Below are 12,771 nucleotides of genomic sequence, written 5' to 3' on the forward strand. Positions count from 1 at the left end.
TCACCGCTGGAGCCTCATGATAGCTGTAGCAGCGGCCGGGAGCCCCAGAGCTCTGGCGGTGATTTAAAGGGCCCGGCGCTCCGGCCACTGCTGGAAGCCCCGGGCCCTTTAAATCGCTGTCTGAGCCCTGGGGCTCCTGGCTGCTGCTACCCCAGGGCTCCGGCAGTGGGGCTCTGGCAGCGATTTAAAAGGCCAGGGGCTCTGGCTGCTGCTGGGAGCCCAGGGCCCTTTTAAATTGCCGGCCTGGGGAAGCTGTCCTTTGCCGGTATGGTCAGCTGCGTACTGGCTCTTGCCAGTATGCCGTACCGGACCGGCTTACTTCCACCTCTGGATGCACATTTATGGTGCTATAGAAATGATTCTGAATGATAATCCTTATGGTTCAGAGAGTGCAAGATGTGTTGCAATGGGCCCCAATTACATGGTTCAGCAGATTGAGTCTAAGAAGAATTATGGGGTTAGAAGGAACTGCCCACGTCGTCTAGTCTAACCCCTGCCACGCTGCAGGGTTTGTTGTGTCTAAACCATCCAAGACAGATGGCTGTCCAGCCTCCTTTTGAAAACCTCCAGTGAATAAGACTTCCAGCTTCAGGCGACTAGCCTCATTCCAGCTATTATCTTCCCCTGTATTCACTGATAGGAAAGAACCCAATTTTCTGCCCTAGATTTTGCTCTGAAAACAAACAGTGTTATGCATTATTTACAATAGCAGATTCAGGTTGCTCTTTCTCTAAGGGAGAAAGCATGCAAAAAACAGGCTTCCCCAGGAATTCCGCGTTCTGTGGGGAATGTCTGGGACTCGCATCCAGGTAGGAAGCCGGTGATGTGAGTGCAGGACTGCCAACCCAAAGGGTTCAAAAATGATGAGTCAAGCCATTCTCATTATTTTCTGAGGACGTATAGATCATGAGATTTTAAAAATAATACACGTTGAGTTCTTATTTACTTTCTGCTGTGTGAGCCCTTGGGATTCATAGTTTCAAGCTTTTCTCTGCAATCGTGAGGGCTACAAGCTGTGATTCTCAGGTAATCACGTGGCTCCAAAAGCTGGGGACTTCAGAAAAAAACAGCAGCTCTCAAGAGGCTTGCAATAAAAATCACAAGAACTGGCAATGCAGAATTTTGCAGTGTTAAATTATTGCCATTTCTTTATGTGACCAAGCTTCCTCTTCCCCCAAAGCACTGTCCAGCACGGAACACGTACCCTTCCGATTGGATCTCACAAAGGAGAGCACGACGGCCTCCTTCTCCCGTCCCTGGAAGCCATCTACGGATTTAATTTCCAGCTCTGGATATCGGTGACAAAGATGTTCTCTTAGCATGTCCACCTGAAAAACAAGGACATGCACATATTAAGGACAAGGTAAATGCAAGATAAGAAGGATTAAAACAATATCGCCCCCTCCTGGAAGGTGCCTTCCTTCCTCCATATTCACGCATGCCTGAACTTGCATATCCTGAGGGGAAGGACTATTACCCAAGGGACTGGTCATTGGACTGCTAATGAAGAACCTCCTTAGTTCCAATCCCATCTCTGACACTGATTCCCACTGTGGCCTTGGAATAGTCACTTAATCCTGTTGGACCAGATCCATAGCTGGTAAAAATTGGTTCGGCTCCCCTGAAACGAGACCCATTTACACCAGCAGAGGGCTGGCCCTCTATTTCAGCACCCTCACCTGCTATATGAGGATACTAGGGAGCGTTAGGGAGGATTAGTTATTGGGCTCTGAACCTTTAACATACTAAGTATTATTTTAAAATACTAGCGAATCTGGATTTGTTCTAGTGTATTCCTTCTACACTCAGCTTGAAAAGCTGTGGAGGGGGTGCTGTGCGCTCACCTGGAGGTTGTAAGGAGCAATGACAGCGATGTCTCTTGCTTTAACACCAGCTTCCACCAAAGCCTGGACGTGCAGGCCAACAAGACGCATTTCCCCTAGGGCAAAACCAAACCCAGCAGTAAATCAAGAGCAGGCGATTTCACTCCAAGGGACGTTGACAGGTAAAGCCAAAAGGTGATGGCCACTCAACTGCTCACTTCTGCTGCAGTGATTAAGAAAAAGCTACATTTTCCAAACTAACTCAACTGCGTCCTTAAATATCCTCTGGACTTTTTATGGAAAATATCCAGTCAGATTTATATATCATGGCACCAACGTGGACAGAAAGCCCCAGGGTTCAGTGAAAATGTCAGAGAAGGACAGGGCTTGTTATAGTAACCCCTGCACCAGTGCTTAAAAAAGCACTGGCAGACAGAGGACTGGTGAAAGTCTTAATGGGTTCCATCCCACAATCTCCTTGGATGGAGCTTATTGCTATATACTGCTGGAAAGCTAGGACTCCCCAGTTTCCCATCCATTTATTTCTAGCTCTCCCAGATCATAAGATATCTAGCCATTTAAACATATGATCACAGCATTCTGATTATCATCAAGCTTCTTCCCATCCTCCCATTTCAATTCAGACATGATTTCAGTTGTCAGTACTTTAGATTGTCTAGAAGCAGGGCCCTGTGTATTACACAGCCATGGAATCTCCTGCAGTTTCTACCCTCTCCCACATTGTGATCTAGAATTTAAGCTTTTAATCAGAAAGTTTCTAGCTCCCATTGTTGTGAAGACAACTTTGAAAATGTCATCCAAGTGTAAGAGATGCAATGTTATTTTCCTGAGTCTGCAGAGAACCTGACTCAGTAGCTCCGAGAAGAAAAAAATCACCTCATTCAGCTCAATGAGCTGTTAACTCTGAATCCTGAAGGTAGTGAATAATGTTCACATTTACATCACCATTTCCCCATTGATCATTTTAACAATGGCCAGCTAATGTGCTTATCCCACAATACTTCCCACCCCTTCCCCAATGCTAAAATGTACAAACCCAACAAACCAAGGGTCATGCTCAACTGCCAAAACGTCCAGCTTTCCCCCAACACACATACCCCACCAAACCCCTGGCGACTTCTTCAATTCAATTACTCTTTGTCAATACCAACATCAGTTGCCTGTTGAAAACTATAAATATGGGGACAGCAGAAAATAAATTGACTTTAACATGAAAAGTAATACCCCGGGGCTGCTGGACTGACTGTTACCTACGGTTGTATTTAATACTTTTTAAAAATCAATTTTTTTTGTTTAAAGGTAACTGCCGTTGAATTTCCAGTCCTTGACACCAGAATGTGGCAGAGTCCAGGGATCTTGTTGCAAAATTTAGGTCCAGTTTGTCACAGAGTACACAGGGTTCTGTCTAGGAGCTTGGAATCTTGGCTTTCAATGGTCCAAAGCACCATCTAGCTCTAGAAGTTCACGGGATACGGTATTAATACCTGATGTTTCAAACACTTATTACGCCCATGCTTAACTGTTTGCAAGTGAGTAGCCAAGCAGGTAAGTTTGCAGAATCAGAGCTTTAGTTGCTAAAACTAGGTTCTTTGAGGTGAAGGGTGGCCCAGTGGTTAGGGCAACAAACCTGGGACTTCGGAGGACTAGGTTCCATTCCCTCTTCTGCCACAGACTTCCTGCATGACCTTGGGCAAGTCACTTAGTCTTACTGCCTTGGTTCCCCATCTGTAAAATAGGGAGAATAGCACCACCTACCTCACAGGAGTGTTGTGAGGAGAAATAAAGATTGTGAGGCACTTAGATACCGTGGTAACAGGGGTCACATAAGTACCTCATCTAGACAGATAGGTTTCAATTGAAAGAAGGTTAAAAAGGCTGAGTTGGTAAAGACTGTGATGTTCTCTTCAGGTCTGACTTGCCAGAGAAGCCCTCAGACCCAGGAAACTAGAGCATGACACTTGGAACATTCAATGTCATGCACATTCCAAGCATGGGATTTGGGCTAGTGAGCAGAGAGAGAAAATTAATCCCTGAAGCGGGCAGCCTAGTTGTCAAGCAGGCTGCATTGCCATGTGGCAGATAGATACTTGGTGAGAAAGGAAAAAAATCCAGGCTGCTGTAGAGATGACGGCGTGTGGGACAGGGAGTCCACAGCATTGCTGGCCCAGGGGAGATGCCGAAAGTTTTGGGTACACTTGGTTGTTATTATTTGGGAACCTCAGTCAAGGATCAGGGATCTATTGTGCCAGGCACTATATAGCACTGCACAGACAACTAACAAAGAGGACAGTACCTGCCCCAGAGAGCTTAAAATCTAGGCAAGGACATGCTATCGTACTAGCAGCCAGCATATAGGGATTGGGGGAGAGGGCGTTTACTTTTGGTCTCAGATGATTACAGTGTTCAGGCATCACCACAATACACTGTGTAAACGGCTGGTATGAGGAAGTCAGAGCTGCTCGCTTTTCTACTCTCCTTCCTAACATTTATGTATGGTGTACGCTAATCGAAATAAGCCAATCTTCCGAACACACAGGGCTAAGTGGGCCCCATCAGATAAAGGAAAGACGTGAAATTCACTGCTTTATGTAATGCCAAGGGATAAAATTTCATCATTATTGCCCAACTAATTTGCCAACATAAAACGCTGTCCCTAGTGCTCTGGTCTTTCTCTCTGTTTGGAGTCTCCTTATATGACTATGGTGAAGCTGCTACTGTCCCATTTAACTGTACAGGTTTATGTACCTAATGTGTTACAATAAAGATCTGACAAAGTGATACTCCAAGGCAATTAAAGCAAAAACCCCGGAGACTACTGTACAACACAAACCAAATGGGAGTTCAGCATTGAGGGCGACACGCCATGCTGAAAACTCACAGCTCTGCCCACCATTTCCTGGCTGGTGTGACAATCTGTGTGGTATTTAAACCCCCGTTATCTGATCCGAGGCCATTCAGTCTGTTTTCTTCCAGCCTGCTCCAGCTCTAACGAGCAGCAGCTGCTTCGGCTATGGTCCCAGTCCATTGTGTTGCCACCCAGAAACCCCAATGCATGCAGAACAGCACATGCCAGGTGTCATGCTCTAGGCCAGTGGTCACCTCATTAGTAAAAAAGTTTTGAGCACGCACCCCCTGCTCCCGGCCGAACTGCTGGGGGGGGTGGGGGAGGGAAGCGGTGCTGCTCCGGCGGCGCACCCCGAAGGATCCTCTTGCACGCATCCCACTTTGGAGACCACTGCTCTAGGCCAGCCGAGCCTGTTTATGCAAGGCAGGGGGCTGTGCTCGTTCTTCCTGTTTCCAAATTCTTGGCTGACTGATCCATGGAGCTAAACTGGCACTGGCGCCTGCAAGAGACATTGATATGTCCCTTCTGAGAGGAGGGCAGGAGCTGCACTTACAGAAGCGGCTCCAGCAGGAGAGGAGAAGTGGCTCCAAATCATAGTTATACTTTGGCTGTAAGCTCTCTGGGGCAGGGACTGGCTATTCATCGTGTGTATGTACAGCGCCTAGCAGGATGGGGCCCCGATTCCTGGCTGGATCTGGACTAGAGCAGAGGAGAGAAGAAATGGATTCAGAGGACTCAGATCTCACTCTGGGTGCGTGGTTGGGTCTGGGGTAAAGCGATGAAGCGGAAGGGGAGAGATGGTCACAGAAGGGAAAAGCTGTATCAGAAAGCACTGGAAAGGAATTGATGCAGGCCTTAACTCCAAAGGACAAGGGCTGTACACAACCGATTCGCCTAGGAAACAGTCATTGCCATGCACTTAAGGAAATTAATCTTACAATGATGGGAAGAGCGGGTAATAAATGGTGTGACCCATTTGATTAGGCACCACTCCCTGAATTGGTAACCAAGTAATAAAGAGGTTTGTCACTGTCTATGAAAGCCCTTGAAGATATCACGGTTCAGCAGCCCTGAAAGGGCGTGGGGGAGGCACTGTTCCTGCTGCCCTCTCTCCATGGTAGGGTGCCACCCTGCTGGCATTTTATGTCCAAAAGGGAGAGGGAGCAGACAGGAAGCATTAATCCTTTTAATGTAAGGCGGTTAATGGTATGAAGGTGGCTGCTGCTTTCAGTCCCAGCACATGGGGCAGCCCAAGAACGTTAAGTTCCACCGCACTCTGTGGCCCAAATCCTTGCACAGCAAAACTCTTGGGTGGGGAGGATGCAGAAGCTCATGGGGAGGGGGCAATTATCCCTGTGCACAACTGAGCCCAGCTCTGTAGGGGTCCTCAGGTAGCTCTTTGGGATGTGGCAGGGCTGGTTGATCAGCCACTATGAATATCCTTCAGCAGCCCCCGGCGTTCCTTCCATCTAATGTACTACATCGTATTGCTTTGCTCTTTCCAGAGTTTTAAAGAAACAGGGCTAACCCCATCCACAGGAGACACCGCCACATAGTTACTGGCAGTCCTTGCCACTTGACCGGTCCTCTACATCCCTGTAAGAGCCAGTATATCATTTTTCAATATCATCCACTCAATAACCCTCCAACTTCCTCTGATAGAGAGTTATCCAGTGTTATTTGAACTCTCCTCCAGGCTGTGCTATGACTTAGCTGGTGAATGGACAGAATGGCTGCAAGCTAGAGGGCTGGGAATCTGGGACAATCTACTGCTGTCAGCGAATCTGGCGTCCTGTGAAGCAACAGTACCTTGATTCCCTTTAGACTGTTCATCTTCCACTTCAAGCTCAAATAAGCCACAGCCAGCTGTGTCTATAAGCAGCAATGGAATCCTAGTCTCTTCTGTAGAAGCAACTCCCGGCAGGTCCCTAACGGGTTATGTGGAAAAGAGTGAATTAGCAACACTGAAGTAACAATGAGCATCAGACAGCAGATCAAACATTCTGCCTCCCCCCTCTGCCCCAACACGGCGAATAAAGAGACTCTAGTCTCAAGGGTAAGACAGAGAAACTGTTATATAGCACCCACTACAGGCCAGGTTATAGACCAACAAAGGCATCCACTCTGGAGGGGGAAGTTCAAACAGGTCCGTATGTCATGTGGTGCACAAGAATGGTGACAGGACTGGGAGTCAGGAGCGCTTGCATTCTAATCTCAGCTCAGCTGTGTGACCTTGCATAAATCCCTTCACCTCTCTACTTCATTTTCCCCACCTGTCAAGGCTCTTTCCCCTCTCTGAACTTTAGGGTACAGATGTGGGGGCCTGCATGAAAACTTCTAAGCTTAACTACCAGCTTAGATCTGGTCCACTGCCACCACTCCCAATGTGCTAATTCCCTTCCCTGGGTAGCCTTGAGAGACTCTTCACCAATTCCCTGGTGAATACAGATCCAAACCCCTGGGATCTTAAAACAAGGAGAAATTAACCATCCCCCCTCCTTCCTCCCACCAACTCCTGGTGGATCAAGATCCAACTCCCTTGGATCTAAAAACAAGGAAAAATCAATCAGGTTCTTAAAAAGAAGGGTTTTAATTAAAGGAGAAGGTAAAAATCATCTCTGTAAAATCAGGATGGAAAATAACTCTACAGGGTAATCAAACTTAACGAGCCCAGAGGAACCCCCTCTAGCCTTAGGTTCAAAGTTACAGCAAACAGAGGTAAACACCCTAGTAAAAGGTACATTTACAAGTTGAGAAAACAAAGATAAAACTAACACGCCTTGCCTGGCTGTACTTACAAGTTTGAAATATGAGAGACTTGTTCAGAAAGATTTGGAGAGCATGGATTGATGTCTGGTCCCTCTTAGTCCCAAGAGCGAACAACCCCCCAAAACAAAGAGCACAAACAAAAGCCTTCCCCCCACCAAGATTTGAAAGTATCTTGTCCCCTTATTGGTCCTTTGGGTCAGGTGTCAGCCAGGTTACCTGAGCTTCTTAACCCTTTACAGGTAAAAGGATTTTGGAGTCTCTGGCCAGGAGGGATTATAGTATGGTACACAGGAGGGCTGTTACCCTTCCCTTTATAGTTATGACACCACCTATGTTATAAAATGCCTCCCAGATCCCCTTCTCTCCTCAGTGTTCTGGGCGTGCTGCATTGGTAATGACATGGCTCTAATTGTTATGTATTGCATCACTTTAAGAGTGCGATGAATGCCGCTGCTCCGGGATCAGCCTATGTAACCCATTGGGTGTGTTACATGTCCTGGACAGCGCCTGTTTCACGGAGGACATGGGTCTGCTCTAGCTTTCAGCTTGAGAGTCTGGCTCTTCAGCTAGTACAAAGGCTCGTGCCTTTAGCTCTTGGATCCCCCCGCTCAGCCCCTGGTATTGACAAAGATGATGGTCACTGCAGTGCACTGCAAGACAGACTTGTGACCATGCCATATATCAATTTCCAAGATGGTGGCAGTTCAGCAGTGGCAGAACTTTGTGTCTGAAAAACGGAGCTGAACACTGGTCATAGGGACTATGTTGTAACATTCCCTTAAACCCCTCTCCCCAGCAGCCCAATGATAGGGGTGGTGGGCACCACTGGGCAGTTGCTTCTTCTCAAAGCCTGGGCTAGCCAGCCAGCCCTGAAAACTTTTGGCTGACTGATCCATGGAGCTAAACCACACACCACTTTTTTATGAACTGCAATCATTTCTAATACTAGGCAAAGTAGAGAGCGTGGGAGTTAGTGGAGTTTCACTCCACTAGCGTCAGACAGTAAAGCTACAGAAATAGGTTTATGCTGCAGTAGCTTTTAGCACCGTAAGGAGGAAGAGTCCCTAAAAGTGTTCTAAAATGTAGCAATTTGACAGCTGTGATATTCCTTAAGTCAGAACACACCAGCCAGGTAACTAGCCAGGGATTCTGGTTTCATATCATTTCTACATCTGAAGAAGCTACGTCAAAAAGTTACATTTTAACACCGAAGAGAGTTGTTCCTTGAATTCACAGTCTGTGAATGGATCAAGAGATGGAAGGGTTGGATTAGGAAACCTGGACAGCTTCAAGGCAAGTACACTGCAAGTCCAAAGGCTCTGATCTTACAGTACAATCCTATCATCACTGAGATGCCACAGGAACAAAACCAAAGTTGCTATTATTACAACAGCACCAAGAGGCCCCAGCCCAGATTGGCAGAACACTGCGCTAAGAGGAGTACACACACATAGTAGGAGACAGTCCCTGCCCCAAACAACTTACAAGCCAAACAGATAAGAGTAGGGTTACCATATTCTCTGCCTCCAAATGGAGGACACTCCACGGCCCCCGGCCCCGCCCCCAGCCCCGCCCATACCCCCGCCCCAACCCCGCCCCCTCCCCAAAGTCTCCGCCCCCTCCCCTGCTTCCCGCGAACATTTGATTCGCGGGAAGCCTGAAGCAGGTAAGGGGGGTGTGGGGGGGAGGAGGCGCGGCCCCGGCCGACCACCCCCGGCCCGCCCAGCACTGCCGGCCCCCGGCGGCCCGGCGCACCCCCGGGCTCCCCGCCGGCCCGGCTCCCCGCGGGCCCGGCTGACCGGCTCCCCGCCGGCCCGGCTCCCCGCGGGCCCGGCTGACCGGCTCCCCGCCGGCCCGGCTCCCCGCGGGCCTGGCTGACCGGCTCCCCACCGGCCCGGCTCCCCGCGGGCCCGGCTGACCGGCTCCCCGCGGGCCCGGCTGACCGGCTCCCAGCCCGGACCCCGGCCCGGCCCCGCGCCCCCGGCTCCCCGTCCGGCCCCGCGCCCGGCACTGCGCCCCTAGTTCCCGGCCCGGCACCATGCCCCCGGCCCCGCACCGCCGGCCCCGGCCGAGCACCACCCAGCCCTCCCGATTTTCCCGGACATGCCCGGCTTTTGGGGATTTCCCCCCGGACGGGGATTTGAGCCCCCAAAAGCCGGACATGTCCGGGAAAATCCGGACGTATGGTAACCCTAGATAAGAGTAACAAAAGGTCGGAGAAAGGAAGTGTTATCTCCATTTTACAGATTGGGAACTAGGACAGAGGATGAAGTCCTGGCCCCACTGCAGTTTGTGGGCCAGGATTTTACCTAGAGAAATGAAGTGGCTTTCTAAGGTAACCAGGGAAACCCATGGCAGAACCAGGAACTGATCCCAAGCTTCCTGAGTTGCAAGACAGGGCCTTAACCACAGTCCCAAACACTTGAATGGTTTTCCAGCTCGGTAAGTTTGCCCATCTGCACTTGTATTCCACCGGTTTGCTTTGCTTTCAATGGATATTACTCACTTCATCAGCAACAAAAGAACTCTCCTCTCTGGACTGAAACTCATTCATCTTCTAGCTAGAAACATCCCCAGGATAGCACGTGCACATGAGCATACATAAATTAACACTGACACAACGGACTCTGTACACCCCTATGAAAATTCCAGCCAACTTTTTGACTTGCCTTGGAGTCAAACTCAAGAAGAAGCACAAAGTAAAACTGCAGCCTAATGGACAATCATTTAAAGCTCAGTGCTGCCCCTCATGGGACTGGTCTAGTGCCCACTTGAAGGGAGCCGGGGACAGGATCTGGTGCCTGGTGCAGTTTGGCTGCACCCTTGTGTGGCATAGAGCTGTGCTATGCAGACGCTCACTGCTCACCAGCACGTAGGGTGCTTAGGGACACTGGGACAGGGCCGAGCTGGATTTACCAGCCACAGCACACTGCACCCTGCTAAGGGCATGTCTTCACTACCCGCCGGATCGGCGGGTAGCAATCGATCTATTGGGGATCAACTTATCGCGTCTAGTGAAGACGCGATAAAATCAATCCCTGATCGCTCTGCTGTTGACTCCGGAAATCCACCACGGCAAGAGGCGGAAGCGGAGTCGACGGCGGTGCGGCAGCGGTCGACTCGCCGCCGTCCTCACAGCCAGGTAAGTCGACCTAAAATACGCAACTTCAGCTACGCTATTCACGTAGCTGAAGTTGCGTATCTTAGGTCGACAACCCTCCTCCCCACCCCCCGTAGTGTAGACCTAGCCTAAGACACTCCATTGCTGCTTTTAGACCTAGAGGAAGATTTCTTCCCCCCAGCCATGGAGGTTCCCTTCCCAAAGCACAGCTGTTCAGGCTTCATGCTGCAGACCAGCATTTGGATTTTAATAAATATGTGACTCATCCCCCATATTTACAGTTAATTGCTGCAATTACCATCCATGTTTTCTACAGATCCAGTTCTGAGCAGCAGCAAAACAGTTTCTCACTGAAGTATTTCTTCTCCTTTGGTCTGCAGGACAGATTTATCCCTCCTTTCTTGATGCAAACCCTAAGCAGCTTCCCATCCCTTTAACATCTGTCCTACTATTCCTCACACTGGTAGCCTGCTTACATACACACTGAAGGATCTGTCTAGAACCCAAACATGGTTAGTCTCCTCCATATAGACAATCCTATTAACATGATTCTTTGACAACTCCTAGCGGCCAAAGAACGTACTTGCAGCACGTCTCATTACAAGGAACAATCAATCTGGAAACTTCATTTCAGAGGAATTAGCTGCATAAATCTTTTTTGGGGAGAGAAACAACATGCTCCTTTGGGAGAGGAAAGCATTCAGCAGAACAGGGTGTTACCCTGGAAAATTTTCTGGTGCTTATTTAAACGCTAACCCCTTAAACACAAGGGAGAAGGTTAGCCCACTTGCTGTTGCAAAGCAATGTGAACTGCAGCGATGTGTTACTGTTTTAGGGAGAGAATCTTGTTGTCAGTATCACAGTTGGGACAGTCACTGCAGCCAAACGCTGGACGGAATCCCAGTTCTGGTGCAATATATACATAATGCCTTACTACCTCCTGCGCTTCCTTTGAAAGAAACATTTCCCAACTTCTTGTTTGTTTACTGACTAGTTAGCTGAACATAGTAACCACAGGGGTCAAGTGCTTCTCAGGCACAGCCAGTGTGGCCAACTCTTGTGATTTTGTCACGGGGACTCACAATATTTCGTGTTTCACTTAAAATGTCCAGCCCTTGGATTCTTGTGATTAGGGGAGAATCGCACCTTTCACTTTAAAAAAGAGTTTCTAAGCCCTCATGGTTGCAGAGAAAATCTTGAAAACATGATCAAAATGCACCCTAAAGACTCAGAAACCAGGCAGCTAATAAAAGGAACCCAAGATGTAGGTCTTGTTTAAATCTCATGATTTTTAAGCCAATCTCATGATTTCTTAGGGACTGACTCATGAATTTTTGAATGCTGGGGGTTGGCGATACTCACAGATTTAACAGTGAGATTCATGGGGGTTTCTTATAGCCCAGTGCTCCAGCTTCATAAGTGTACTGTCACCTGTTCATAGTGTCTGAAGGGAAGTTTGGAAAGAAGGGTTTGGTCCTTAAGAAATACTAGGACTATGAAGGGATGTTGAAGGCAAAGTGTAACCTTTTGATAAAGCACAACCCCATTTTACTGAAAACCACCGTTAACTGAAATCTGGCTATGTGTCTCATGGGGCTGTGCGGGGATTACTCATTTTCATTATTTCTATTACAGTAGCATCTAACAACCCGAAGCAGGGTTCAGGCCCTCACCCCCATGATAGATGCTCTACAGAAAAGTAACACAAAGAGCTGCCCCAGACAGCTCACAAACTGGGATTCTGACAGTGTGCAACAGCTGAATAGACAAACATGGACGGGGAGAACACGGTGCGTTTGCATAAGTTAGTACCCCTGCCTAAAATGCCAATCAGCGTCAGAATCAAAGCCAACTTTAAAGGGGCTCCACATCAACTGGCAGTGTCCCTTTAAATAATCTGGCATTGTTTACACTGGAACCCATGGTCCAGAAATCAGAGCCTGGACCTACCAAGCACCCACTTTGATCTGAGGCCCTACTTATCCAAAGGTTTTGGGTGCCTCCACCAAGACCTTCTCACAGAGGACTGCATTGGGCACTGCTTCTCCCAGGACAGCATCCTTTCCACTTCCTCAGTGACCCAAGTGGTTGAAGTTTCAATCTTGCCCAGAAGGCTACTTCTATTTACTATCCTCTGAGTAAGAACGACTTCCTGCAATCTGCTCGGAATGTTCTTTTCTGTAGCTTTCACA

The 12,771-nt window shown here is 48.5% G+C and overlaps 1 protein-coding gene across 1 annotated transcript in view; it reads right to left on the reverse strand.

Annotated features, from left to right (window-relative positions):
* IGHMBP2 (immunoglobulin mu DNA binding protein 2) overlaps positions 1-12,771 on the reverse strand; it is an 88,549-nt gene that overhangs the window by 10,370 nt on the left and 65,408 nt on the right. The window contains exons 10-12 of the mRNA XM_054026056.1: positions 6,499-6,617; positions 1,845-1,939; positions 1,205-1,328 (exon numbers count right to left, since the gene is read on the reverse strand). Of these exons, the coding sequence (XP_053882031.1) occupies positions 1,205-1,328; positions 1,845-1,939; positions 6,499-6,617 (338 nt within the window). The remainder of the gene's footprint in view (positions 1-1,204; positions 1,329-1,844; positions 1,940-6,498; positions 6,618-12,771) is intronic.

The sequence above is a fragment of the Malaclemys terrapin genome, chromosome 4 (genome assembly GCF_027887155.1).
Source record: "Malaclemys terrapin pileata isolate rMalTer1 chromosome 4, rMalTer1.hap1, whole genome shotgun sequence".
Taxonomy (NCBI): Eukaryota; Metazoa; Chordata; order Testudines; family Emydidae; genus Malaclemys; species Malaclemys terrapin.